The 26,757-nt window shown below is 43.8% G+C and overlaps 1 protein-coding gene across 3 annotated transcripts in view; it reads left to right on the forward strand.

The window, feature by feature from the left end:
- The window catches only part of LOC139265751 (ribosomal protein S6 kinase alpha-6), a 170,419-nt gene that overhangs the window by 90,947 nt on the left and 52,715 nt on the right, over positions 1-26,757 (forward strand). For 2 of the 3 annotated variants that reach the window (XM_070883105.1, XM_070883107.1), the window contains exons 3-5: positions 1,764-1,880; positions 22,205-22,286; positions 23,595-23,675. In XM_070883105.1, coding sequence (XP_070739206.1) covers positions 1,764-1,880; positions 22,205-22,286; positions 23,595-23,675 — 280 coding nt within the window. Of the gene's footprint in view, positions 1-1,763; positions 1,881-22,204; positions 22,287-23,594; positions 23,676-26,757 lie in introns of those variants that run through there. The other variant, XM_070883108.1, reaches the window with a different exon arrangement.

Below are 26,757 nucleotides of genomic sequence, written 5' to 3' on the forward strand. Positions count from 1 at the left end.
AGGGAAGAAGGGGGGGGGGGGGTGTTGTGTATATAGAGTGTATGTGGGACAAGGAGAAGGGAAAAGGAGAAGGGAAAAAGGAGAAGGGACAAAGGAGAAGGGAAAAGGAGAAAGGAGAAGGGAGAAAAACAGCCCCCCCCCAACTCCCCCCCCCTCTCCTTCCCCCCCCCTCTCCATCTCCCCCCCTCTTCCATCTCCCCCCCCTCTCTCCTTCTCCCCCCCCTCTCTCCTTCTCCCCCCCCTCTCTCCTTCTCCCCTCCCTCTCTCCTTCTCCCCTCCCTCTCCTTCTCCCCTCCCTCTCTCCTTCTCCCCTCCCTCTCCTTTTCCACCTCCTTCTCCCCTCCCTCTCTCCTTCTCCCCTCCCTCTCCTTTTCCACCCCTTCTCCTTTTCCCCCCTTCTCCTTTCCCCCCCCTTTCCCCTTCCCCTCTCACTCCCCTTTCCCCTTCCCCTCTCCCCTCTCCTTCCCCCCTTTCCCTCTCCTTCCCCCTTACCCCTTCCCCTCTCCTTCCCCCTTACCCCTTCCCCTCTCCTTCCCCCCTTTCCCCTTTCCCCTTCCCCTTTCCTTCCCCCTTTCCCCTTCCCCTCTCCTTCTCCCCTTTCCCCTTCCCCTCTCCTTCCCCCCTTTCCCCTTCCCCTCTCCTTCCCCCCTTTCCCCTTCCCCTCTCCTTCCCCCCTTTCCCCTTCCTTCTCCCCCTTCCCCCCCCTCTGCCTACCTCCCTCCTCTCCCCCTGCCCCCCCCTCTCCCTCTACCCCCCTCCTCCCCCTCCCCTTGCTGTCAGAAACACAGACACTGACAGACTAAGAGTGAGAGACACACACGGACAGACAGACAGAGAGATAGAGACACTGACAGAGACACACTGGGGGGGTGGGGCATCCCAGCACGCTGTTGGAGGGCTCCCACTGCTGCCGTCGGTATGTAGAAAATGTTTTATTTATTGATTTAAAAAAAAAATTATTTCTTATTAAATTTTTTTGATTGATTTATTGGTTGATTTATTGATGTTTTTATCATTTATTATTGATGATGGCTCTTCATTTGTAAAACTGAAGTGTTTAAAATGATTGTAAACTTCCCTTTAAACCCCCCCTCCCCCCCACCCCATTCCCTGCGCCTGATTTGTAACCTACGCCTCATTTTCTAAAGTGTAGACAAGGTTTTTTCGAGCGTACAAAAATCTTCACGTACTCCATTCTAAGTTAGTTTGGAGTAAGTTTTCACTGCAGAAACTTTGAAAACAGGCGTAAGTGGCCGGACACGCCCCCTTTTGAAAAAAAAATTCTGTTCCAAAGTGAAACTGTTCTAACTGACTAGAACTGGAGCAAACTAAATGCCGAGAATTTGATTTTCTAAGATACTCCGTTCTACACCAGTTGCTCCAAAAAATCAGGAGCAACTGAGGCCGAAACTTGGGCCCATACTTTCCATCGGGTGATTAAGAGCAGCAATGCTGAGTGATTTGTGTCTCCTTCTCTACTTGAGAATGCTGGGGCCAATTTTAGCCAAACAGAGCTTTAATTAGTCTTGTAGGCTTATATTGGGGTTCTTCTGAACTTCCTTTTCCAGTGTGTCTGTTAGTTCCCTTGTGTCTGTGTAAAAATGTTGTTGCCTTTCTGACATTATACTAAAAAAAGGAAAAATAATAACAAGTTGGCCTATTCTACCTGATATCTGTCGAATTATTTCTGTTGAAATACAGTACATGGTTGCCTCTTGGAATGTTTAATTATATAGACATATTTTCTAAACTCTTATCTTCAGGATGAAGGAAGATTCAAAGAGATTGCAATCACACATCATGTGAAAGAAGGCTGTGAGAAGGCTGACCCTACGCAGTTTGAATTGTTGAAGGTCCTTGGTCAGGGATCTTTTGGAAAGGTCAGTGCTTTTTGCAGTTTTGGTTACAGCAAGTTAGTGAGAGAATCCTCACTAGTCTTTGTTGAAAAAACAGGAATTAAAATTCATTTGTCTATCTGATCATTTTTCACAATGTACATGTGCAATTTTTTTTGAATGTGAACATCATGTTAAACCTTACTTAAAGGATTACACTTTCTCTGTGTTCCAGCCTTCAATGTTACGTGAACAACTTGGATTTGTCCCTTTTGTTATGGAAAGTAGCTTGCAGTTTCAATAATCATACCTGGAATGGGTTATCTAGTGCAGACTAAACTCAAAAGGGTTTTACTACTTTCCAACTGCTGCGTTTGCCTCTGTCTTGGTCTTTGTCAATTTTTTTTTGACACATGTAATAGTAAAACAGGACAAATTAATGGTTCATGCATAGTATGTGATATTGGGATGGAATAATGTTGTCTCGTTGATAGCCCGATGGGTAAGAATGTTTCCTCGTATGGAGTTGAAGGATGCAGAGCCGAAGGTTTCATCCTTGCCCTTTGCGGAGCTGGTTCATTTTAGTCAGGAATGGTGGGGAAGAGAGAGGTCTCTACAGTTGGTCTCAGTGTTTCTAGACTAGCGAATAGAAATTAATCAGGGTTTCCATTTCTGGTAGACAGCCAATGACACCTGCTGGAAGTGTATTTGTGTAGACATTAGATGAAAACTGGATTGGAATCGGGGACATGTTATCTCTGATCAAATAGCCCACAGACACTTGCTGTCCAAGCTTTTTCATGAAGAACCACCACTTTGGGAAGATGCCGGAGGGCAACTGTGCAGAAAGCAACAAGTGCCCAGAAATTTAATTTTATGCATTTAGTACATAATGTATGCATGGGCTCCATTTTCCAGGGTCATTTGTGCCGTTTTTTTTGGCGCGAGCTGTTTTTTTGCCGTGTGTATTTAGACCAAAGTTTCCCCCAGGAATCTGTGTGCAGGCGTAGCTGAGTTAGTTCCGATTTTTTACATTAGGTTTTTTCAGGTCATGGCGGGGGTGCCAGGTTTGATGATTTTTCACAATTCGACCCCCAAAAATTTCTGCTAGATCGGCATATCTGGCCACTCCCAAAAAGCCTTCTGGTGAGTTAACAGAAAGCAGCGCACATTGAGAAATCGATGCTGAACAACACCATTGATGAAAAACAAAGTTTTTGGAGGGAGTCAAGAACACTTTAAATATCCATAATAAAGATGACATTTTTTTACCTTTCAACGGCGTACATGGAAGTTTAATGGAATTCTGAAGTTTTAATTTTTTTTTACTCACGCCACCACCGAACTTCTTCAAACAGGGTTGGAGGGTCGCAGCATCAGCCAGAAGAATCGTTCCCGCACCCGGACTCGGCTGCAAAACAAGCCCGGTGTGGGGAGGTGGCGATCGGAAGACTGCACGAGGCAGCAAATGAGCCCAGGGAGGGAGAGGTCACAAGACTGCTGAGACCTAGGTGTGGTCCATTCAGACCTTGGGGAGAGATAACAAAGAACCTGTCCTGCCTGCCTTTGTGGCGTTTTGAACTTCTTGCAAAGGTAAAATTTAACCATGCAGGCAATACTGACAATGCTATACCTAGTGCGAGCCTTCTGCATCATGGTGCTACGGAGGAGATAAATTATTCTACGTCATCGCGTGAGGAACATCAGAGCCCATAGGGTGCTGGGCAAGAGGCCATACCCACCTCTGGTATATCGAGATAGGCGTTAGTCTGCATCACTAAGGTGCAGGTACAGTGTCTGAAGGCTGCGTTTCTGAAAAGAAGTTGTAACAGACCTGTGAGTTGGTAAAAGCAGACCTGCAACCTCGAAGCATCAGGAGGACTGCTTTGTCAGTTGAAGTGAAGGTTACAGCTGCACTTTCATTCTATCCCTCCGGATCGTTTCAAGCTACAACTGGGGATGTGTGTGGCATTTCTCAACATGCAACACATGTCTGCATTTGCCAGGTGACAGCTGCAACGTATGCGCGGAGGAATTACTTCATAAAATTCCCCATGGCTGGCCAAGCAGTGCGGATTGCTGGCTTCCCAAAGGTACAGGGCTGCATTGATTGTACCCACATCACCTTGCGAGCACCTTTGGAGGATTCCGAGATGTACAGGAACAGAAAAGGCTTCCAATTCCATTAATGTACAACTCGTATGTGAGAACATGCATCACATCATACCAGTCGATGCAAGATACCCTGGGAGCACCCATGATACGTTCACATCACGCAACAACATTATATCTGCCATGTTTCAGGAGCAGCCAGAAGGGCAGAGCTGGCAACTGGGAGACAAATGGTATGGCCTCGCCACCTGGCTCATGACGTCCCTACACACAACCCGGAAGCTGACCGGGAATACAACATATCACACATTGCGATGCGCAGCATCATAAAGCGGACCATTGGCATCTTGAAACAGTGTTTCGGATGCCTGGACCATTCCAGAGGTTGCTTGCTATACTCCCCTGAGATTATCGGTCAGTTCACTGTTGTGTGCTCCATGCTGCATAACTTAGCTATCATGAGGCAGCAACAGCTGGTAGGAGAAGACCCACCTGCAGTGAGACTGGCTGCTGATAATGATGAGGAAGATGCAGATGACGAGCAGGAGGACCAGGAAGCCATGCAAGTACCTGAACCCAGAGCACGATGGCGGAGGAGGGCGGGGTCATCATGCCCCTTTAATGATTGCTCAGGCCTTGTACCAGCAGCTCATCCGTGAACACTTTGCTGCCTGAAGGCTCAGTGGCAACTATGCCACATGGACCATGTTTACTGTTTGGACCTGTTCCGTAATGTTGTATTAATGAAACAAATGATGGAAATTATTCTTGTTTACTTCAAAAGTTGTGTTAATAATCAAACAAATAATGTAAATGATTCAGTTTTAATGTAAAATATATTTTATTCAAAAGTTCTTTGTACTTAACTTTAATAAAATTATTCTTTATCAAACTTTGAAGTTTTCAGTTACGATCACTTACAAACTTTAAGATCACTTATAAAACTCTAAGATCAGTTTAACAACTTTAAGATCACTAATGTTTAAACTTGTACATTTACATAACTTAAACTTTTAATTTGAAAGCAACAGTTACAACAGTAATAAAAACGACAGCAGCAAAGAAAGGCTGCAACCATCTTTCCTCCACCTTATGCTAAGACTGCCCGCTGCGCTTGTTCTTGTTGACTCCACCACCGCTGCCCGCAGGCGGTGGCGCAGTGTTTCTGGGGTTGGTACCAAGCTTATTCTTTCTAAGATCTCGGGTAGTGCGCACCTGTTGGGGTTGGGGGCGGGCGCTGTGGAGGACCCAGCTTTGGGGCTTTTCAGAGGCTGGTGTGGGGATTAAAGTGGGAGTGGCAGTTGATTCAGTTAATGGGCACGGGGTCTGGGTGTGTTCCCTTATTGCAGCAGCTAACTCCCAACATGCCGTCCCTCATGCGCCCTGACAACAACCTGCAACATTCCCTCCCTTATGTTGAGCAAAAGTGTCTCAACGGCCTGCAACATTCTCTCCCTCATATTCACTGATAGTGTTTGCACCATCTCTGACATTCCCTCCCTGATGTTGCCTGACAGCGCATCAGCTACCTGTGACATTCCCTCCCTCATGGTCACTGACCTGATTTCAGCTGACTGAGATATTCCCTCACTCATGGTCCCGGACATCGTTCCCTTTTCTTGTGAGATTGCTGTTGCTTCTCCCGACTGTCCCGCTACTTCATCACCCACCCCACTGATGGTGTCCAGGAGTGATTGCATAAGGTCAATGCTCTCCCCACTCATTGCCATCATCTGAAGCACATCTGTTAGATCCTGCACCTCAGGAGAGCACGGTCGAGGCTCTCCTTCCCCTCCTCCCCACGGGTGTGGCCCTGGGTGTGCCTCGCTGCATCCCACCACTGGGACCCGCAGCCTTGGAAGGTGTGGCCCTAGGTATGCCTCGCTGCACCAACACCACTGGGACCCTTGGCCTCGGACGGTCGGAAGCCATGGAATGTCCCACCAACACTCAAACCACTAGTCACGGAAGGGGCTGGCACCTCAATGGGCGGCACCTCCAAAGTCTGAAACAGTGGGGGCTTCATCCTCATTCCCTCACCCTCACCCCTATTCTCTTGGTCTTGGAGGGTGGGTGGGACTCGTCGTCGTCTGAATAATCTTCTGCATCGTCAGGGTCGGCCTCAAGTTCTACAAAATATAATAGAACACAGACAAATGGTTAGCAGCAGAGGAGGAGGCAGGATGGGTGGCATGAGTAGGCTCACACAGTGCAGGCAGCAGGTTGACTTGAAGGACCATGATGAATGATAGCAAATTGCATCAACTGAAGCGTAGCTGACGGAGACATCCCCAGGAACTGAAGCATGGCTAATCCGCGCAGTACTTAACATTTAGCAAAGCCAGATTGTGGAATTTGCAGGACTTACCCTCTCCCTCGAGTGCTGGCCCAGATTGTGCAATGGTGGTTGCTTTTCTCCAGGTAGGACCCATCAAAGCAGCAACCCTCTCTTCCAAGGGTGTCAGTGGCTGCAGATTTGCCGGGCCTGTTGGAAAAACTGTTGGTGTTTTTTCCCTTTTATTATGTGCCACCTTCCTGTGCAAAGATGAAAATGCAACTTTTTAGAGAGGGTGTCTTTCTGCTGGGTGGTACATATACAGCTGGTAACATTTACAATTGCAATTCCATTGAATAAATTAAAATGTTATTTACACTAACTACTTGACCAAGGTCCTGCCACTTCTTTTTACACTGGCCTCCAGATCTCGAGGTAGTCACCATTGTGCAGTAATCTTCTGCAACTTGGTTCTAGCGTTTCTTCATTTCTTTGGGTGGAACTTTTATGTGACCTCTGCTGGTGTCCAGCTCCTGCCATCTGTTCTCAATCACAACTAATGCCTCCACTTCATCCTGTAAGAAATTCTTGGTCCTTGTACTGCATTGCATCTTCTATTGCAGGTCTGATTTTTCCAGTAGTCTCACACAGCACTCACCGATTGCAGACCCGGAGCTGTACTGCACATGCGCGCCCATTAGTATCACGTCAAAAATGTCCTTATTTTTCCCTCGCGCATGCGCAGAAGGTGCAGCATTTTTTCTGCACAGACAGCAGGCTCCAACCCCTGAGGCGACTGGACAGACTGCGCGGCGCCAAATTTGAAAAATACAGCAGGGAACTTTGGACAATTTTTTGGTGCATTTCTGGCCTAGTAAAATGGGCGTAACTCTGACAATACGCCAAAAAATGGGCTTTGGCAAAATTGAGCACCATGTCTTGAACTTTGCAGAGGAAACTCAGTATTTCCAGAGACAAAATGTACTTGCATCGACCAATCTAAAAGAAAATCTGAAACCATTTCACTGTTTTTTTCCCCCTCACCAGTTTTCTCTCATCTCCCCCTTATCTGCGGGGTGTAGTCCTTACTGGGATGTGATTCCATGGGCATCAGTTGCCTTCTGATACCTGGCCGAAGTGGCTATCATTCATATGCGAGCCTTGATACTGAGCATCAGCAGGCTGTTCAACCATGGAAGGATGAAGGCCATCACAGCCGAACCTGACCTGATGTCTGTCCATGCGCAGGGTTTGTGGAACAGTCATTAGGACCAGGAACCTTGACTGACTTGCTCATCCTCCTTTGTAGTGCTCCAAGTGCCTCCCCTCCAGACAGCAGCTAGCTCGGAGACCAGTGACTGAAATTAGGACTTTCCATGCTTGTATCGCTCAGCTATTCACTGGATAATCATGTTTTGGGGGAATTCTTTCGGCTTGTTTAAGTAATAGCTCTTTAATCCATAATGATGTTAAACATATTTTTCTGAAATCAATGTTTTTGTTTCTTTGTGGTATAAATGACAATTAACATTCCACTCTGCTTGACTGATTTCTAAGCTCTAAAGTTTGACTAAATTTGCATTACTCTGTTATGCTTAATTGAAATTTTATGAGCTATTGGCAAATTCAGATTACATTTTTTGATGCTGCAATTAGCTAGCTATATTTTGGTAAATTTGTAGATCACATTCCATGCCATGTGAATGTTTCAGACCTTAAAGTTATAGTTCACTGCAGCAATTTTGAAAACAAGTGAATTGTGTAATGAATTTATTGAAGCAATTGTGTATCGTGGTATTGATTTAATATTCAGACATGAAAAGTGTACTGGTTGCATTTATGAGCAGTGATGAGCTGCAGTAGCAAAAAAAAAAAATGGTCCAGAAGATAAATCACGAAATACTAGTGTTGATTACTGGATTCTTTTCCCTCAATCTGGTTCAGTGAAATCACTGAGTCGAATACCGATTATGCTTTAAACAAAGCAAGCTTTTATTTAAAAAGCAAATCCCGATCGGGGACCTTATCAGACAGAAGGAATGCAACTCTGATAGATCGCACTCACTTCCTACGGACAAAGTGACGTTACATTGTAAAGGCACGATGGTTATACATTTTCGGAAAAAGATAACAAGATACAATATGAATGACATCCTAGTTCAGCCTATCCTCTTTGATCCCTCTTTCCCTTTGTCCACTCATAAGCCGATCTAAGAATGGTCTGATTTTACACAAAGGCCCATTATTCTCTTACTGTTAATGTTTCAGGTTCGCAATGTGAGTTAGTACGGCCTTGAGGTTTTTTGCAAGCTGTGGGTTTTTTTTTAAACTGTGTTAGTATTGTAACATTTTGCAATCTCGAGTCTGAGATGTCATGGCTATTCTTCCATGAATTCTTTGTCAATTTCACTGTCTATATTTTCCCACATTCTCAACTTCAATGTCTCTATACATTTTTAAACATTCACATTCCCCCCTTTTATCATTCCATGATAACACTTAGGATCATTCTAGGAGTATCGCATTCATCCGTTCACACTCTATTTCCTGAATCATATTGTTGTTATTGTCGAGTAGTTCTTTAGTTCGTTGGATCATAACTCGGGAGCCCTTGACCACAAGAGGGTTTGCTAACCTTGCCATCATGACTTTACCACAAAAATTAAAGCAACCAATAATCAAGCAACAGGTAATTATTATTACGATGAGAATAATTGCTCCATGCATTAGATACGATCCCCAAGATCCACCTAACAGCCAATCAAACCAGCCTAAAACCTCCTGCAGGGGTGGATAACTTCTTTACCTCCCTTCTTATGTGATCAACGAGATTGGTTATGTTTTCTGAATTATCGGGGATGTAAGTGCAACATTCAGATCCTATCAGGGCACACGTTCCCCCTTTCTCAGCTAACAGGTAATCGAGGGCCATTCGGTTTTGTAATGCTACGGTCCTTACTGCTACCATTTCAGCTGTGATGCCCTCCAGGGCTTCAGCAGTATTGTTAGCTATCTGTTCCAATATCGTCTCTAGGTTCTGTACTTCATCCATGAGACGTCCTATCCCGATTGGGAACATCATGACTCCAAAGAACTTGTCGGCGGGGGTGATGGCTCGCTTGTATCGGCGGTAGGCATGTGCTTCCGCCAGGGTTCGTACTTGCTGCACAAATGGCACCACATATCCCAGATAACAGTACCCTGTCCATCTTCCGGGTCCCAGGACTGGGCCCACAAACCTCCACCTGTTTTACTCGTGCACCTGTGGTGATGTTGAGACTGTTTGGGCATTTGCTGTACCCTATGATATGTCCCTTGTTACTGGTGTCATTTTGGGTTAGACATATGTCCCCGGTTGGCCTCCCAATCCCCGAGGTATTGGTCAGGGCTAAGAATGGGGGTTCCTTTCCACGGTCGTAGGTTGGTTGGTACCATCCCTGGAACGTCTGACTAATGGGGTCTCCAGCACTCTTCCACTTGGTGACCTCCCCTTGGTAGTTCATGTGGTAACGGTATGATACTCCTCCTGATCTCCGTGATCCCTCTTTTGACCCGCCTTTCCTCTCTCGTATTTGTATTGGCCCCCCCTCCTCTCGTGTTAGTTTGGCTTGAATCCATCTGACAGTCTCAGTTAGGGTTAGTGGAACGGGGCGCAAAGGAATTCCCCCTTTGGAATGTATAGGGATATGTGAACACACCCAACATCTAGAAAAGTTCCCATTTTGCGCATAAACATAAGACATGTACAAAAAGGTGTTTACATGGAGCTCTCGTCTCTGTCTCCCCTCCCATGCGCCGAAACTGTCATATTATACAGACTGTGGCATACAGACACAGTTTCATCTTATGGCTCAGGATTGAGATAAATAGTCCAATTATTTTGCTGATTAAAAGAGTTCAGTTTTCCCGTCTCTCTTAGGTCACCGTCGGTGTAGCTGGCTGTCTATCACTACGGGTAAAAGTTCAAACTGGTCCACGTTTCAATTAGGATGCCAACGGCCTTGTTCAGCTATGGAGAAGAGGAAATCTGGAACAGAAACAGGAATTAGAATAACCAGCAAAATAGGTTCGTTAGAGGGTGGTGAGCTTGCAGTGGTGCAGGTGAACCCAGGCACTTTTCCCCTCAACCTTGGCTGCAGTGGGGGTAGTGAGTAACACCTGAAAAGGCCCCTCCCATTGTGGCTCTAATCCCTTCCGAATCCATTTCTTAATCAGGACATACTTCCCTGGAGCCACGAGGGACAATTCGGGTAAAACTGGGAGGCCGAGGTGAGCCTCTCGAACCTGGTTGTGAGCTAGTCGCAGAGCCTGAGTCAGAGAAAGAACATAGGTGGTCATCAGTCGAGCTGAGATACCATATCTAGGAACAATTTCCCTCATTAACACCTTAACAACAGTTTGAGCCTTATTGTCCAGGGTAGGGTAGGCTTCAATCCATCTGCTAAACATATCTACTATTACTAACACATATTTGTAACACTGAACTTTTTGCAACTCAATGTAGTCCAACTGAAATGTCTCAAAGGGACCTTCGGGTAGGGGCGTTTTACCCCAATCACAGGGGACTCCCTTCCCTGGATTATGTTGCTGGCAAACCAGGCAACGACTACTGATGTTCTGGGCGAGCGCCTGGAGTCTAGGGTGCCACGAAGTAGCCAAAAGTGTATCACTCGTGGTCCTTGCTCCACAATGAGTAGCAAAATGCATACATTCAATAACCCATAGAGCCAACTCGTCAGACATGCAAGTCTGTTCCGCGGGAGTGGTCCAGAGTTTAGAAACATTGTCATAAGTACATCCATAATATTTCCACAACAGTTTTTCTTTTTCAGGAGCGTCCTCCTGTGCTTTAATAACATCTTGGATGGTTGGCATTGGTTTTTCCGAGGCTAACTTATCCTTTGCAGGATTTTTAGTCTGACTCTTCATCAACCGGGGATTTTCCGGTGGTGTGGGCGGTACATTTAACAATGGCAATGTGCTTGGGGAGCATGAGGGCTTGCAACAAATCAGATACTAGTTGCTTATGGGATATCTCATTCCCCGGTGAGGTTAGGAATTCCCTATTTTTCCATAATTGTCCGAAATCATGGGCCACCCCAAAGACATACCTAGAGTCGGTATAGATATTGACTTTGAGGTCTTTGGTCAAGATACAGGCTCGGGTGAGGGCGAATAGTTCAGCTTGTTGGGCAGAATAGGCGATTTCAAAGGCGGTAGATTCCAAGACCTGATTCTCCTGTTTTACTATGGCGTATCCTGAGCTTCGTGTACCTTCTGGATTAATAGAAGAACTTCCGTCAACATACATAATACAGTCTGGATCTTCCATTGGTACATCAACTAAATCTTCCCTGACTGATGAGGCCTCTTGAATTAAAGATAAACAATCATGACTGGGTTCTTCCTCATCTTGGGGTGGCTCAGTAAGAAAACAGGCCGGATTAATTGCAGCACAGTGCCGAAAGGTCAGCTTAGGATTGTTTAATAAGTAGATCTCATATCTGCTTTGCCTGGCCATGGTAAGGTGTTGAGTCTGCAGTTGGCCCAGGAGGGCAGCTACGGAGTGAGAGGTGTACACAACAATATCTTGCTGGAGGTTTCTATTTCAAAGCTGCCTTCCTTATTTGTATACGGGGTGAGGTGCCTAGTCATCAGGGCAACATTAGGGATCCAGGATCTGCAGTAATTGATCATCCCCAACCACTGTCGCATTTGTTTAGCCGTGCTAGGGACTGGAAACTGGCAAATTGGTTCGACTTGGCGAGCCTCCAAAGCTCGGTGGATACTCGGTATTGCCTGTGATTTCAGCGGGTACTGTCGGATAGAGGGCCAGTTCATATTGCCCTGCACTGGGATCTCGATCGGATAAATGGGAGTATAACCCACTTGGGAGGGGTCCTCTGCCCACACATGAGGATCCACATATTCAGGTATGTCAGAGCCAGTATGATGCTGCAGAGTCGTTAAGACTTTCTCGGGGTCCCCGTGGAATTGGACTGTTTGGCCATGTTTTACAATTTGCACATCCCGGCTGGTAGGGTCAGCCTCGTCTATAGCCTAGCGCACCATAACTCCCAAATCTTTAGCGTGGTGGGGAGGTAATACTTCACGAGTAATATGTGGTGCCACCGTTGGGGGCTGTCCATCTGCCTTCCCTTCCGGTCCAGTCACTCGAGCCCTTAATAGAATTTCCTTCACTTCCCCTTCGTGATCCTGATAAAAGTTCTGCAGGTCCTGATTCTTTCCACTGGGATCGTATGCTAGGATCACGTGATAGGGTGCCTGCGGCAGGTCCAGAGACCACCACTGAGGGGATCTAGTGGTATAATACTGCCGCTTAAGGGTTCCCTGTTTTACAATAATCCCATCATCTCCACACTCCAAATGCAACTGGAATTTGCAGAGGAGGTCTCTAGCCATCAAGTTACAGTCCAGATTGGTTGTGATAACAAATCGATGTTCCACCGATTCTTCCTGGTAACCCATTTTAACCGGTTCTGACACCGGGAATGTAGAGACTTGTCCGAGGAATCCTGACAGTCCCTGTGTTTCAGTGAAGGCGGGGAGTTTAAGCTTTGATTGTACAGAAGACATGAAGGCTCCTGTATCTATCTAGAAGGGTTGCCACTCATTCCGAATTTTTAACAATATCATCGGTTCGTCATCCTGGGAGGGTCCCTGCACAATCAAGCTACGTAGTCAATAAGAATAATCGGGGGACGGTTGGCCAAAGGGGTTGTTCTGGGAGAAGTTAGTGTAAGATCCCCGTCCTCTTCCCCCCCCCTTGCCCCCCTCCTCTTCCTCCTTTGTGCCAACGGGAGGGACACTCTCTACTCCAATGTCCTTCTTGCCCACAATTAAAGCATCCATCTCGTCTTTCCCAGCCCTGACCTCTTCCTATACCAGGCCGGGGACAGTAGGGCGGTCCGTAATTAGCAGGGCCCGGGCCATTTGGGTGTTTGGTATAACCGTATCCCTGTTTATCCACCCAACCCTGTACGCAACACTGCGGTTCCATCTGGTATCCCCTTGGGTCGGGTTTTGGTCCTTCCATCCGAGACGGCTCTTCCTTTCTAGTCACATATTCAGTCTTGACCCGGGTTGGGGGCGCACCTCCCCCCTCTCCTTTCTTTTCCTGCCAATAATATTTAACCGCCCTTTCCATCTGGGCTTTACTGTTATCTGCCAGATTCATATTATTTGTCCGGATAGCGTGAGCAACCGAATAGGGCAGACACTGAAGTAGGATAGCGCAGAATTGAGGAGAATCCTCTCCTGCCCTGAAGGCAGTATCTCCTGATTGACTTCCGTATATTTCAATAAATCTTTCCATGAATTCATCGGCAGTTTCTTCTCGTTTGGGTTTAGTTTCTAATACTGCGGCCATACTGATGGGCTTCTGAAGGGTCGTGGTGAGAGCATTAAAGATAGCGTTTAGGCGATCCTGGACATCGTTAGGGTGAGCAACCAACAATGCATCATGAGTAGCATGTCCTAGGTGAGTTAGAAATCGGGCATGCTCAGTTGGGCTCAGGGTTCGCTTTACCAGGATCCACAGGTCCCTTGATTCTGCATTATATCCATGCATGTCGAGGTCACTCTGTGAAATCGGAGGTCAGGGTTAAGTTGGGTTTGTGGATCTCTTTCAGCTTATTTATCTTAGCCTTTTAACTCTTCAATTTGTTTTGTTTGAGTATCTATTTCTTGTTGTATCAGGCAAGTATTATTACATAAGCTAGTTCTGTTTTTATTTTTATTCTGACTATTGTACCATTCCTCTGTTAGGTGAGTCTTTTTTCTATTAAGAAATCCAAATTGATAATGTTCAGTATGAAACGGCTGTCAATGGAAAGGGTTAACTCCTTTACATGTTTGTAAGAAGACCTGATGTCATTACGTGACTTCACGTAACCATCTGAAAAAAAATCTTCATCAGGAAAGGCAGCATTTGATTAAACTCCAATATTTTTTAACTTCTTATTCAAGTACTTGCCAAAGATATTAAATTGATTTAAAACGAGACCACACATTTTTAATAGCTATTTGTTTACTGAAATTCAATTTTCGTCATCAGCCTCGGTCAATGCAAAGCCAACCATTTTAACTCCGTAGTCTATCGATACCTTTCTCAGAGGTCCCAGTGGATCTCTTAGTACGTTTTTCGTGTGGCATCTTTTTCTTTAAGACGTATACGGTTTTTAATATGTCCTCCTTCTGTTAATGAAAGCCCTAATTTAATGGAGTTTTTCTGCCAAATCGACAGAAGTGATGCATTTTTTCTTCCAGACTGCAATGGAACTTTTCTCATAAATTAAAATCTCAGAACATTTTTTTTTTCTTTCAGCAACTATTTAGTACGTTACGTCTTTTTTTTTCGTCTTTTCCATAACTAGAGGGAAGTCTGGCATGTAGGCTGTGGACTGCTTTTCGTTATCTCAATTGTTCCAGCCTCAAGGTCGTGTTATACTATCTCTTCTAAACTGCAGATTTAATATAATAATTTTTTTTTTTTTGAATCCTTTTGAATCCATCTCAGTATTTTCTGTGCCTTCTCTGAATATCTCAAAATCCCGATTCAAACTTTGTAATTCAATAAGGTTCACACTCTTAAACTTCCCACATACAGGACAACACTACGAAGGGTTAAAAAAACTTTCATTCTGTTTGAAAAAGTGGGTGGAGCTAAAACAAACCACAACTCCCCGGCTTTTTTTTTTCACAGTAAAAATCACACAAGCATTTCTCATTTAAAACAGACATTCACAAGAGTCTCTCTTCTTTCCTATTAATTTTTGGATCCATGATTGATCATCTATCCCTATCTAGCTCTAACTATCCCTACCTTCCGTGTCGCCGCACAGATCGCGTCCCCGCGATTTGATCTATCCCTATCTAGCTCTAACTATCCCTACCTTCCGTGTCGCCACACGGATCGCGTCCCACGCGCTTTGATCTCTCCCTATCTAGCTCTAACTATCTTTCCGAGTCGCCGCTTGGTTTGCGTCACCGCGCAATTTCTCTATCTCTATCCCTATTCTAAGTTTGAAAGGTATTCATCAGATTGTCCTGCATCTCGTTCAGACACTACCTGAGAACCAGCGAGTGGCTAAACTTTCCTCAGACTTTTGAAACCGGGGGAAACTGGAGCAGTATTGAAATCATACTCACTCCAGTGGCCACTTTCCCCTCGTCTCGTCCAAGGCTAGTCTGGCTCTTAATTCGCAAGTTTTCGTCAGTTGTCCGTTGAGATCCCACTTCTGACACCAAATGTTGATTACTGGATTCTTTTCCCTCAATCTGGTTCAGTGAAATCACTGAGTCGAATACCGATTGTGCTTTAAACAAAGCAAGCTTTTATTTAAAAAGCAAATCCCGATCGGGGACCTTATCAGACAGAAGGAATGCAACTCTGATAGATCGCACTCACTTCCTACGGACAAAGTGACGTTAAATTGTAAAGGCACGACGGTTATACATTTTTGGAAAAAGATAACAAGATACAATATGAGTGACATCCTAGTTCAGCCTATCCTCTTTGATCCCTCTTTCCCTTTGTCCACTCATAAGCCGATCTAAGAATGGTCTGATTTTACACAAAGGCCCATTATTCTCTTGCTGTTAATGTTTCAGGTTCGCAATGTGAGTTAGTACGGCCTTGAGGTTTTTTGCAAGCTGTGGGTTTTTTTTTAAACTGTTCGTATTGTAACATTTTGCAGTCTCGAGTCTGAGATGTCATGGCTATTCTTCCATGAATTCTTTGTTCAATTTCACTGTCTATATTTTCCCACATTCTCAACTTCAATGTCTCTATACATTTTTAAACATTCACATTAGAATATAGACACTTAACACATTAATCTGAAATTTCTTTTGCTGCTATGTTAACCCCATAAATGGATTGATATGTCTGTTGAAATAGTGAAGGGAATTTCAGATGAACACATTAAGCATTTGTCTGCTGGGGGCCCAAGAGATCATTTTAGGGCCCTCACCCGAGTTTTTCCAAACCTCCTCCTCCACCTCCAGGCTACCAAAGCTCAGGATTTCCCTCAATTTATTGAGCTCCCATTTCCCTTCCCCTGTACTGCTAATTAGCAGATAGATCAGCCATGATCTTATTGAATGGTTGAGTCGGCTCGAGGGGCCAAATGGCCTACTCCTGCTCCTATTTCTTATGTTATTATATATACCACTTATTTACAGTTCTATTTTTCAGAATAATGGACATAGTCATCAAAGCACCAATACAAATCACAAAATACTTTCTAATAAAAATTGCGATTGTCTCATTCAATTACTGTAAATCAGTGGCCCTGATATATCCCCATACTTGGCATAAATACCCTTATTATTATCAAACAAAGAATCTTCTGACTCACTGATCATTACCATGGTGGAGATAATACAGCCTTTCACAGAACACTCATGTTAAAATGTTTTACCAGCTGCTAGTCTCGGAATGATCAGCATCTATACGTGGATTAACAACTATATGCACCACAGGTTTTTTTTTTTCATTCTTGAGCTGAGTGAGTCAGGAAGCAGTGCATCCTCAATCCGAGGCTGAGCATGGGCCTGTGACTATTAAACGTTGCCTGGCTACAAAGATTCCAAAACCAGTATCACAAAAACAGAAGAACAGAAACAGGCAGATCTTGTTTCATCTCAGTAGGAGGTTGAGAAAAAAAGGTCATGCAAATTTTATAATCTAAATGGTTATAAATTCAATTTTTACTCATAAAATATTGCACTGGTAATGCTGTGATAGGTGCCCCAAGCTTCGTGCACCTAGTAGCGACACCAAAGTAGCACTCGGAGCAGTTGGTGGGAAATCAGGTTCGGAAACAAAATGGATGCTGGCCTCAGCAAATCTGGTGAAACTAGTTTGGTGCTGCTGCTGCTTGATGCACTACCACAATATATAAATGTCTTAAGTTGTGAGGAGGACTTCTGAAATCATCAAAGCTTGTGTTTGGTGGTTGTTGAGCATTTTTTCAGACTCATCTTTGTAAAGTACCCTGGCAGTATTTAGAATGAGAAAATCAATTGCTTCAGATTATATTGTAATGCAACTCTGATTCATCAGCAAAAGTTTTTATAACTCATTTATTTATACTTTATTAACTCTAGCAAAGTTAATTACTTTTTGGACTGTGAAGGAAATTCATAGGTTGATGCACATTAACATTCAGCTTGTGCAATTTAAGTATTGATTTGGCGTTGCTTTTAAAATACTCCTCACATTCAAAAGGACATCCTGTCCAGCTTGTGCGGAATTTGTTAGTTGTAAACATTTTCTTCCAAGGATTTTAATCTGCATACTTTGATGTCATACGCTAGTTTTGATCTCTGAACCTTTTAGCAGTACTTCCAGTAAAATCCTCAATAACTTTTGCAATTTATGTTTTAACTTTGAAGAAATGTTAAAGTATTACAAAGTATTTACAGCAGAGAGAAGGAGAAGCAGACCATTCATACCAACAGGTCCAGGTCTTTGTTTATGCTCCACACGAGCCTCCTCTCACCTTTTTTCTAACCCCATCAACATATCCTTCTAGTCCTTTCTCACTTGTGTGCTTAAAATGCATCTATGCTATTCACCTCAACTACTGCTTGTGGTAGTGAGCTCCACATTCTAACCACTCTCTGCGTTTTTTCACTTATTCGCTCACGAGATGTGGGTGTCGCTGGCAAGGCCGGCATTTATTGCCCATCCCATTTCTCCTGAATTCCCTATTGGATTTATTGGTGACTATCTTATATTTATGGCCTGGTCTAGCCTGCTAGTGGAAACATCTTCGCTACTTCTACACTATCAAACCCTTTCATAATCTTAAAGGCCTCTATCAGGTCACCCCTCGGGCTTCTCTTTCCTGCTGGTTTTAATTTCTCAGTTCTGGGATCATTCTAGAAAATCTTGTTTGCACCTTCTCCAGTGCTTCGATGTCCTTTTGATAATATGGAGACTAGAACTGTTCACCGTACCCCATCTGTGGTACAGGTTGAGCGTCCAAAGTCCGGAATGTGCCGGAATCCAGACTCCGGACCAATTGGTGGCAGGATCATCCGGAATCTGGATCCGCCGACCTCGGAACTCGCCCCGCTCGCCGCTGCTGCCCTTCCTTACCATGGGGCCCCATTGCTGCCCTTCCTTACCATGGGGCCCCATTGCTGCCCGACCTCGGGCCTCACCTTGCTGCCGCTCGACCGCCGTCGCTGCCCTTACCTCGGGGCCTCCACACCGGCCTGCCCCAACACCACCTCTGCGACGGGGCCTGCCGGCCCGAACACTTTCTTGGCGGCGAGGCCCGCCCGAACAGCTGCACCTCGGCGGGGTCCGCCTGCACACCACCTGGATGGCAGACACCCCGCCCAAACAGCTCCTGGGTGGTGGGGCCCGCCCGAACAGCTCCATGGCGGTGGGGCTGGTGGCTCAAACAGCTCCTGGGTGGTGGGGCCCGCCCGAACAGCTCCATGGCGGTGGGGCTAGCGGCCCAAACAGCTCCTGGGTGGTGGGGCCCGCCCGAACAGCTCCATGGCGGTGGGGCTGGTGGCTCAAACAGCTCCTGGATGATGGGGCCCGCCCGAACAGCTCCATGGCGGTGGGGCTGGTGGCTCAAACAGCTCTCGGGTGGTGGGGCCCGCCCGAACAGCTCCATGGCGGTGGGGCTGGCGGCCCAAACAGCTCCTTGGTGGCGACCGCCCGAACAGCTCCATGGCGGTGGGGCTGGTGGCTCAAACAGCTCCTGGATGATGGGGCCCGCCCGAACAGCTCCATGGCGGTGGGGCTGGCGGCCCAAACAGCTCCTTGGTGGCGACCGCCCACCCCCCCCCCACCCTTCTGATGTTTCTAAATCTGTAAATACCTGAACCTGGGCTCGGGTGTTTCTGGATTCATGATGCCAGAAAGATGTTGCAAAGTCTGAAAAAACACGAAAATTGGCTCAGCCTCGGTCGCAAAGTTGCCGGATTCGGGATGCTCAACTGGTTCTATATAAGTTTAACATAACTTCCCTGCTTTTCAATTCTATCCCTCTACAAATGAACCCCAGTGCTTTGTTTGCTTTTTTTATGGTTTTATTAACCTACATCACTACTATTAGTGATATGTGTATCTGTACCCCCAAGTCTCTGTTCATTTACTCCATTTAGAAACTTATTTTCCAAGGAGCGTGTGATTCCTCATTCTTCTCCCAAAATGTATCACCTCACATTTACCTATATTGAAGTTCATTTGCCAATTACACACCCATTCTGCAAGTTTATTGAGATCTTCCTGTATTGTGTTGCAGTCCTCCTCTGTATTGACTACACCGCCAATTTGGTGTCATCTGCAAATTTTGCAATTGTTTTTCTGATTCCTGAGTCCAAATCAGTTATCCAAATGATGAACAACAGTGATCCCACCACCGATCCTTGTGGAGCACCACTTCTCACCATATGCCAATCTGAGTAACTATATTTAACTCTATACACACACACTCCTGTTTTGTAGCCAGCTTGTTATCAATTCTGCTTCTAGTCCCCAACTTGACATGTTTTGACCGTAGTCATGAGTCTACTATGCGGTATCTTATCAAAGGCTTTTTCGAATTCGAAATATATTGCGTCTACCACATTAACCATATCTACCCTTTCTGTTGTTGCCTGTGTTGCAAGCTATAACCACGCAAGAATATTTTAATACTGGAATTTGACTCCTTGACAATGGTTAGCTGTTTCATTACTCGGGGAGCATCTTCGGCTGTGGTTATATCATGTAACTTATCATTCACCATACAGCAAATTGTTGCATCTTTCTGTGAACATCTCACCTGTCCACATTTCCATACTTGCTGTTACTAAAGGTATCTCGGTCAACTTGCTCCCTCCATGCGCACCATTCTCTGTATTGTCATTGTTTTGGTAATCTCTCTCCTTCTCACATACTCCCGGCTGTAGCAGTAGCTGGGGCTACCCATCCTCTTGAAGCGCTCCACTGGGCATCACAATTTCAACAGGGACTTAACTGCTTTCTCAACTTCCACAGACTCTTCTGAGACCCTATCTCTGACCTCCTCCAACCCTCCAACCCTCTAAGACCTTTGCGCTCCTCCTATTCTGGCCTATTGCACATCACCTATTTCCATCGCTGCACCATTGGTGGGCTTGCCTCTGCTTCTCTCCTTTAAGTTGCTCCTTAACACTTTCCTCTTTTGACCAAGCTTTTGGTCACCTGTCCTAATATATCTTTACGTGGCTTGGTGTCAAATTTTGTCTGATAACACTCCTGTAAAAGCGCCTTGGGACATTTAACTATGTTAAAGATGCTATCTAAAGATGAAATGTTATTGCTTCAAAATACAACATAGCCAACAATGCCCATGTTATTTGTGGATGTCCTAGCTGCAAATTGTACTCTGCATAGAGAGTGACGGAAAGTTCTAAAATCTCTTGAGGTTTTATTGCATGCCTGCAGAGTTAGGCACCCAGTCAATATATTTCCAATGTTTTAAGAGCAAGGGCAAGAATAAAACACGCACAGTGCTACAGTTTATAAAGTACCCAGGAGATTCAGTGGCCACACTAGTTTCATGCAGTAGTGCGGCATCGAGCCCAAGCAGTGGGAGATGTGTTCCCTGAAGGATTCCACCTTATTTAATTCTGAAATCCGATCAGGACCTGACTCGCGAGTTGTACAGTCAGTTTTTCATCTCTCTAAACTTCACAAAACACAAAAGTGACTGTATAACTGCAGCTTTAGCCTTGCACAGTAGAAGTGTGCTTTGTCCTTTTACTCTTTGCTAGATCTGATTAGTGATATCGACATCCACCATTGGTGGGTAAAAAGAAAATAAGTATAAAGGCTGGGAATCTGAAAGAAGAATCAGAAAATAGTGAAAAAACACAATAGTTCGGTCAGAACTGACCAGAAAGAAGCTAAGTGAAAGTTTCATGTTGAGACCCATCGTCAGAACTGCTGTTGAGGTGAAAGGTCTCCATTAGTTAGTGTAATCACTTGTTTATTAGTGTGAACATGCAGCTTTGTTCTGCCAAACATTTGGAAAATATTATTAACAAAATAAATTAGGTATTCTGATTGAGGTTTAAAATGATAAAGGCATTCGATAGGGTAAATATAGGGAAACTATTTGCTTTGCTGGGGGGAATCCAGAACAAGAGAGCATAACCTTAAAGTGACAATTTGGAACTCCCCCTCCCTCCAACCTGCAAAAGGCTGTGGATGTCCGGTCAATTAACATTTTCAAGACTGAGCTCAGTAGATTTTTGCTAGGTAACCGTATCAAGGAATTCTGAAGCAAACGAGTTGAAGAGCTGAAAGGCTCAAGGGATTGAATGGTCTACTCCAGTTCTTATGCTCCTATACGTCAGCCATGGTACAGTCGGTAGCACCCTTGCCTCTGAGTCAGAAGGTTGTGGGTTGAAGTCCACTCGAGAGAGAGTTGAGCACAAAAATCTAGGCTGACACTGCAGTGCAGTACTGAGAGCACCTCAGTACTGAGGGAGCACCGCACAGTCGGAGGTGCCGTCTTTCGGATTGGACGTTAAACCGAAGCCCCGTCTGCTCTCTCGGGTAGACACAAAAGATCCCATAAAGGATCTCACTATTTGAAGAGGAGCAGGGGAGCTATTCCCGGTATCCTGGCTGATACTTATCCCTCAATAATATCACTAAAACAGATTACCTGGTCATTATCACATTGCTGTTTGTGGGAGTTTTGCTGTGTACATATTGGCTGCTGTGTTTCCTACACTTCAAAAATACTTCATTGGCTGTAAAGTGCTTTGAAGCGGGCTGAGGTTGTGAAAGGTGCTACATAAATGCAAGTCTTTATTTTTTATTTTTTTATTTGATGGTGATTCCTGTACACGGTAATAATTGATCCAGATATTTATGAAGTTATTTTGCCTCCATGTTTTGACTTTTCACATTTCAACAAAATTTTAACTCTCTATCTTTGCATGTTTCTGTAATCAGGTCTTTCTGGTTAGAAAGGCAGTTGGCCCTGATACTGGACAATTGTATGCAATGAAAGTACTGAAGAAAGCTACTTTGAAAGGCAAGTCTGAATCCATTTCTTCTTCATGCAAGTTTTACTTTTAATTGCTTACCCTTTGTGAAGGAGGGTGAGGAGCATGGAAAGTAAGCAGGTCACCATTTTTACAATATTTTGGGATGAATTGTAATAAGTATACGGGCCATAATATATTCCTAATTCTTAATATTTGACCATAAAAACTTCGAGAAAATATTTGTTGCCAGTTTTTTTGCCTGATTGCTTGCTATGAATATTTTTAAATTTCTAGAGCCCTTCAGCCCCCGATAGGTTTAACAAGTTGGTTCGTCATAAAAGACAAATTAAGGAGCGATGGTGCATTTTAAGTACAGTCCCGAAGACTCCCTAGTTGAACTGAATTGTGACAGATGGCAATTGCCAGATTGTTGAGCTCGGTTGCTTCTAATAGGCATTTGACACTGTTGACATCATTTCACTCTCAACTGTATGTACCTATGTCATTTATTTGTTGTGGGAGTTTGAGCTGGCAAGGCCTGCAGATCTCTGCTAGTAGTTTTGGTAAATATGCATACCAATTGCTTCAAATAAATTGATAAAACACCATTTTCCTTGAATGAAATTGAAGGCCTGATGCACCAGAAATGGAGCTTTCACGAAGTTGGGGAAGGATGGCTTTCTTTATGATCTCACCTTCACTCGTGGTATATAATATAACTGCCGATTGATTCTCTGACGTTTCCACAGTTCTAATTGTGAACTTTCTTCCGTTTCCCACCATGTTGATTTGTACTTGTGGGGTTATTGTACCCCACAATGACAAAAAAGACAACCTAGGGAGGTACCAGATTTGCTTATTGGAAAAACAGCTTTGCAAACGTGCATGTTCTGACGATAGGTCATCGGCCTGCAAGACTTAACTCTGTTTCTCTCTCCACAGAAGCTGCCTCACCTGCTGAGTATTTCCAGCATTTTCTGTTTTTTGTTTAGGATTTCCAGCATCTGCAGTATTTTGCTTTTGTGTTTGTGCAAGTTATTATTAAATAAGGTCTTAGGTGAATAATTTAGTGAGTACATTCTGGTGAGATAAAATCTAGAATAGTTGGTGGTAAGAATTAATGTGCTAGCCTTAGCTTATTTTTTTCTTTATATTTGATACTTAGTAAGCATCTCTGAAGGATATAGTTTTAGTTTCCAGTCAGGAAAGGGCAGTGAAATTGGCTTACTGCAGATAGCTACAGTTCAGATTGGCACAGGTGGAATGAACTGAATGCCCACCTCCTGGGATGTGGTTTCTACAGCTGTATGAACTTATACATTTGTTTTTCAATGACTGCATGTTTTTATTTTCAGTTCGTGATCGTGTCAGAACAAAAATGGAACGAGATATTCTAGTGGAAGTAAATCATCCATTTATAGTTAAATTACACTATGGCAAGTATCAAACCCTCTCTCGGATTAAATTTCTTTTATACTTTTAAGTTTTTAGTCAGGTTATTTTATTCTGGTGCTTATTATAATTTGGAGATAGCCTTGCCAACATGGTGTAGATTTAATGCTGTCATTCTTAATTATATAGTGGTGTACTCTAAAGTGTAACCTTGTACTTATTTCACCACAATCAATATCATCGGTGCATTTTGTGCAGTGCATCAAACATCCCATAATGTAACCTAGAACTTGGGGAAAGGAAGTCTTCGAACACAGAGATCGCTCCATGATCTGAGTGTTCAGTGATCACTGCTGGAAAGTGTGGGTGTGAAGACAGAATTGGATTTTGCTGTGATGTCCCTACTGTTGATGAAAAATACAGATTATGGAAAAGTACAGTATAATAGGGATCATGAGAAAGAAAAAATCAAGAGGAAAAGAATAAAAATTGTGTACTAGTCTACGTCCATTTGGAAACATTTATTGGTCCCTGCCAATCGCGTGACTAGTTGTCGGTGAAAAAACTGCAGCTCCAGACTTCGCACTCCTGACCTCAAACTCTCTATTCCCAATCTTCGCCTCGAGCTGCCAGTGTGTTTGCTGCTTCAGTAGTTTCGTGATTTTTGCTCGTAAGCAGAAAGGCAGTTACTAAACAAACTAAAAATTAAATGGGAAAGAAGTCTAAAAGAAAAGCAAAAAAAGGAAAAAATTTAATTAGTAAGATGAAGATGACATCTTTATTTTGTCTCCCAAGTACATCATCGCCCTCAACATTATCTTCTTGCATATAGTACAGTGCTATCTGGTATAATCTAAAGATTAGAGTTAAGATAATGGAGTGAATTTTCCTTAGATATTTGGTTAAATATGTGGGTAGGAGCACTCATTTTTCATGAATCATAGTTGTTGACTATGTAGATGTAAAAAATTTGAATTGATGGTTTTGAACCAGTTATATTTGACAGCTGAGAAAGGCGTACCATGAAATTGTTTTATATGTGGAAAGTTTTGTTTGGTTAATTATTGTTCTTCATTAGGCTTTGATTTTAATGCAGAATATTCTGTCTTTACTTAGTCAAAAGACTTTTCAGCTTCATTGTAGGTGGAGCAAAAAGTATTCTGCGTACAGTCTTTGAGTATAATAATTAAAGTTAGTGGGGTAAAGTTTCCGCTCGGTTGTGTTGGTTTATTCAATGCAATTCGCCCAAAATCGGCGTAACCTGCACACAAAAAAATCACGGAATTTTAAGCTCAGACTATGTTCAGTGCAAATCAAGTTTCCGCAATCTTTTGCACTTGACTTGATACATGGAAACAGATGGGTAAAAATTGCAAAGGGTATTGGGGGCAAAGCGACTTTACAGAAACAGAGAAAGTGTATCGCTAACAAAGTGAGTACTTTGGGGGTGAAGTATTTAAGCAGTAGCACATACAACTGAAGAAAAACTGATTATAAGGGGATTGAAATGGTGGTTTTATAAGAAGCAAAAAAAAAAAGTTCTATTAGTTAATCTGTAAGTATAGCCTAGATTTGCATATATGTAAGCAAGAATTGAGAGCGTAGAAGCAATTGTTATACCAGTAATGTGTGATTAAATAAATAGATGTCTTGATATGTTTGAAAAGATAATTATCAAAGCAAGACTAAGATTGGAATACTAGAATAAAAAGTAGAACATTTTGGAAGAACACAGCAGGTCAGTCAGTATCTGTGAAGAGAATCACATGCAATGGCATCTCTTCCCCCTCCCACTTCATTACTTCTGGTGTCCCCCAAGAATCTATCCTTGGCCCCCTCCTATTTCTCATCTACATGCTGCAACATTGTCTGAAAACAAACCATCAGTTTCCACAGGTATGCTGACAACACCAAGCTGTACCTCACCCACATCTCATTCTTGATTTCAAGTCCCTCTTTGACCTCAGCCCTCCCTTTTTCTGTAATCTCCTCCAGTCTTATAACCCTCTGAGATATCTGTGCTCCTCCAACTCTGGCCTCTTGAGCATCTGAGATTTTAATTGCTCCACGATTTGTGGCCGTTCCTTCAGCTGCCAAGACCCGAAGCTCTGGAACTCCTTTCCTAAATCTCTCCGCCTCTCTATCTCTCTTTCCTCCTTTAAGACGCTCCTAAAACCTACCTACCTTGATGCCCTCATATCGCTATATGTGGCTCGGTGTCAAATTTTGTCTGATAATGCTCCTGTGAAGCGCATTTGGAAGTTTTACTATGTTAAAGGCGCTATATAACTACAAGTTGTTGTTGAGCATGTTTTGATGCATGCAACCTTCATTGGAATACTTCTGATGAAGGGGACACCGAGACAGTGTATTAGTCTTTTCTTTTTTATAGATACTATGTGTTACCAGCATTTTCTGCTTGTATTGCAGATTTGCAGTTTTTCCTTTTTATTGGAATTTTGTTTTTAACTTTAAAAAATATTCAGATTAATTTCTTCCCAACTTTTGCATTTCTTTTTCCCCCTCCCCGGAGCATCATTTCCCCAAATGAGCGTTTTTGTAAATGACCTGTACCCAATACTCCTGCTTCCGACCAAGTCCAGCTAAGGAGCTCACTTTGGAAAGTACCACAGGGATAAACCTGGTCGTTAATTGTGTCACTGGGCTACCTGAATGTTTGTTTGATTTTTCTCTGTGAAGTAGATTCTGTGAAATTCTATGCAATGTATACTCAATTGCAGCATAGATTTTATTTATTGTTTGTTGCTTTCAGTATTCTTAAAAATTGTAATTTGCACAATTGAAGTGAAATTGAGCATGACATTAAAATTAAAAATTGCAGATATTCTGGAATACTATGTAATAATGGTTTAAAGTGTTACTCTTGGAGATTCAACATTTTGAAGTGTGTGCTAATTTTTTAATGTCGCAAGCTGTCTCAGTGCACTCTCGCTTCTGAGTTTGAAGGTCATGGGCTCAAGCCCTACTCCAGACACTTGAGCACGTAATCTATGCTGACATTTCAGTGCAGTACTGAGACAGTGCTGCACTGTCGGAGCTGCCGTCCTGCAGCAGAGAAGAGGAGCAGAGGAGTTCTGCCGATGTCCTGGCAAGCATTTATCCCAC

This window comes from Pristiophorus japonicus, chromosome 6 (assembly GCF_044704955.1).
Source record: "Pristiophorus japonicus isolate sPriJap1 chromosome 6, sPriJap1.hap1, whole genome shotgun sequence".
NCBI classification, from domain to species: Eukaryota; Metazoa; Chordata; class Chondrichthyes; family Pristiophoridae; genus Pristiophorus; species Pristiophorus japonicus.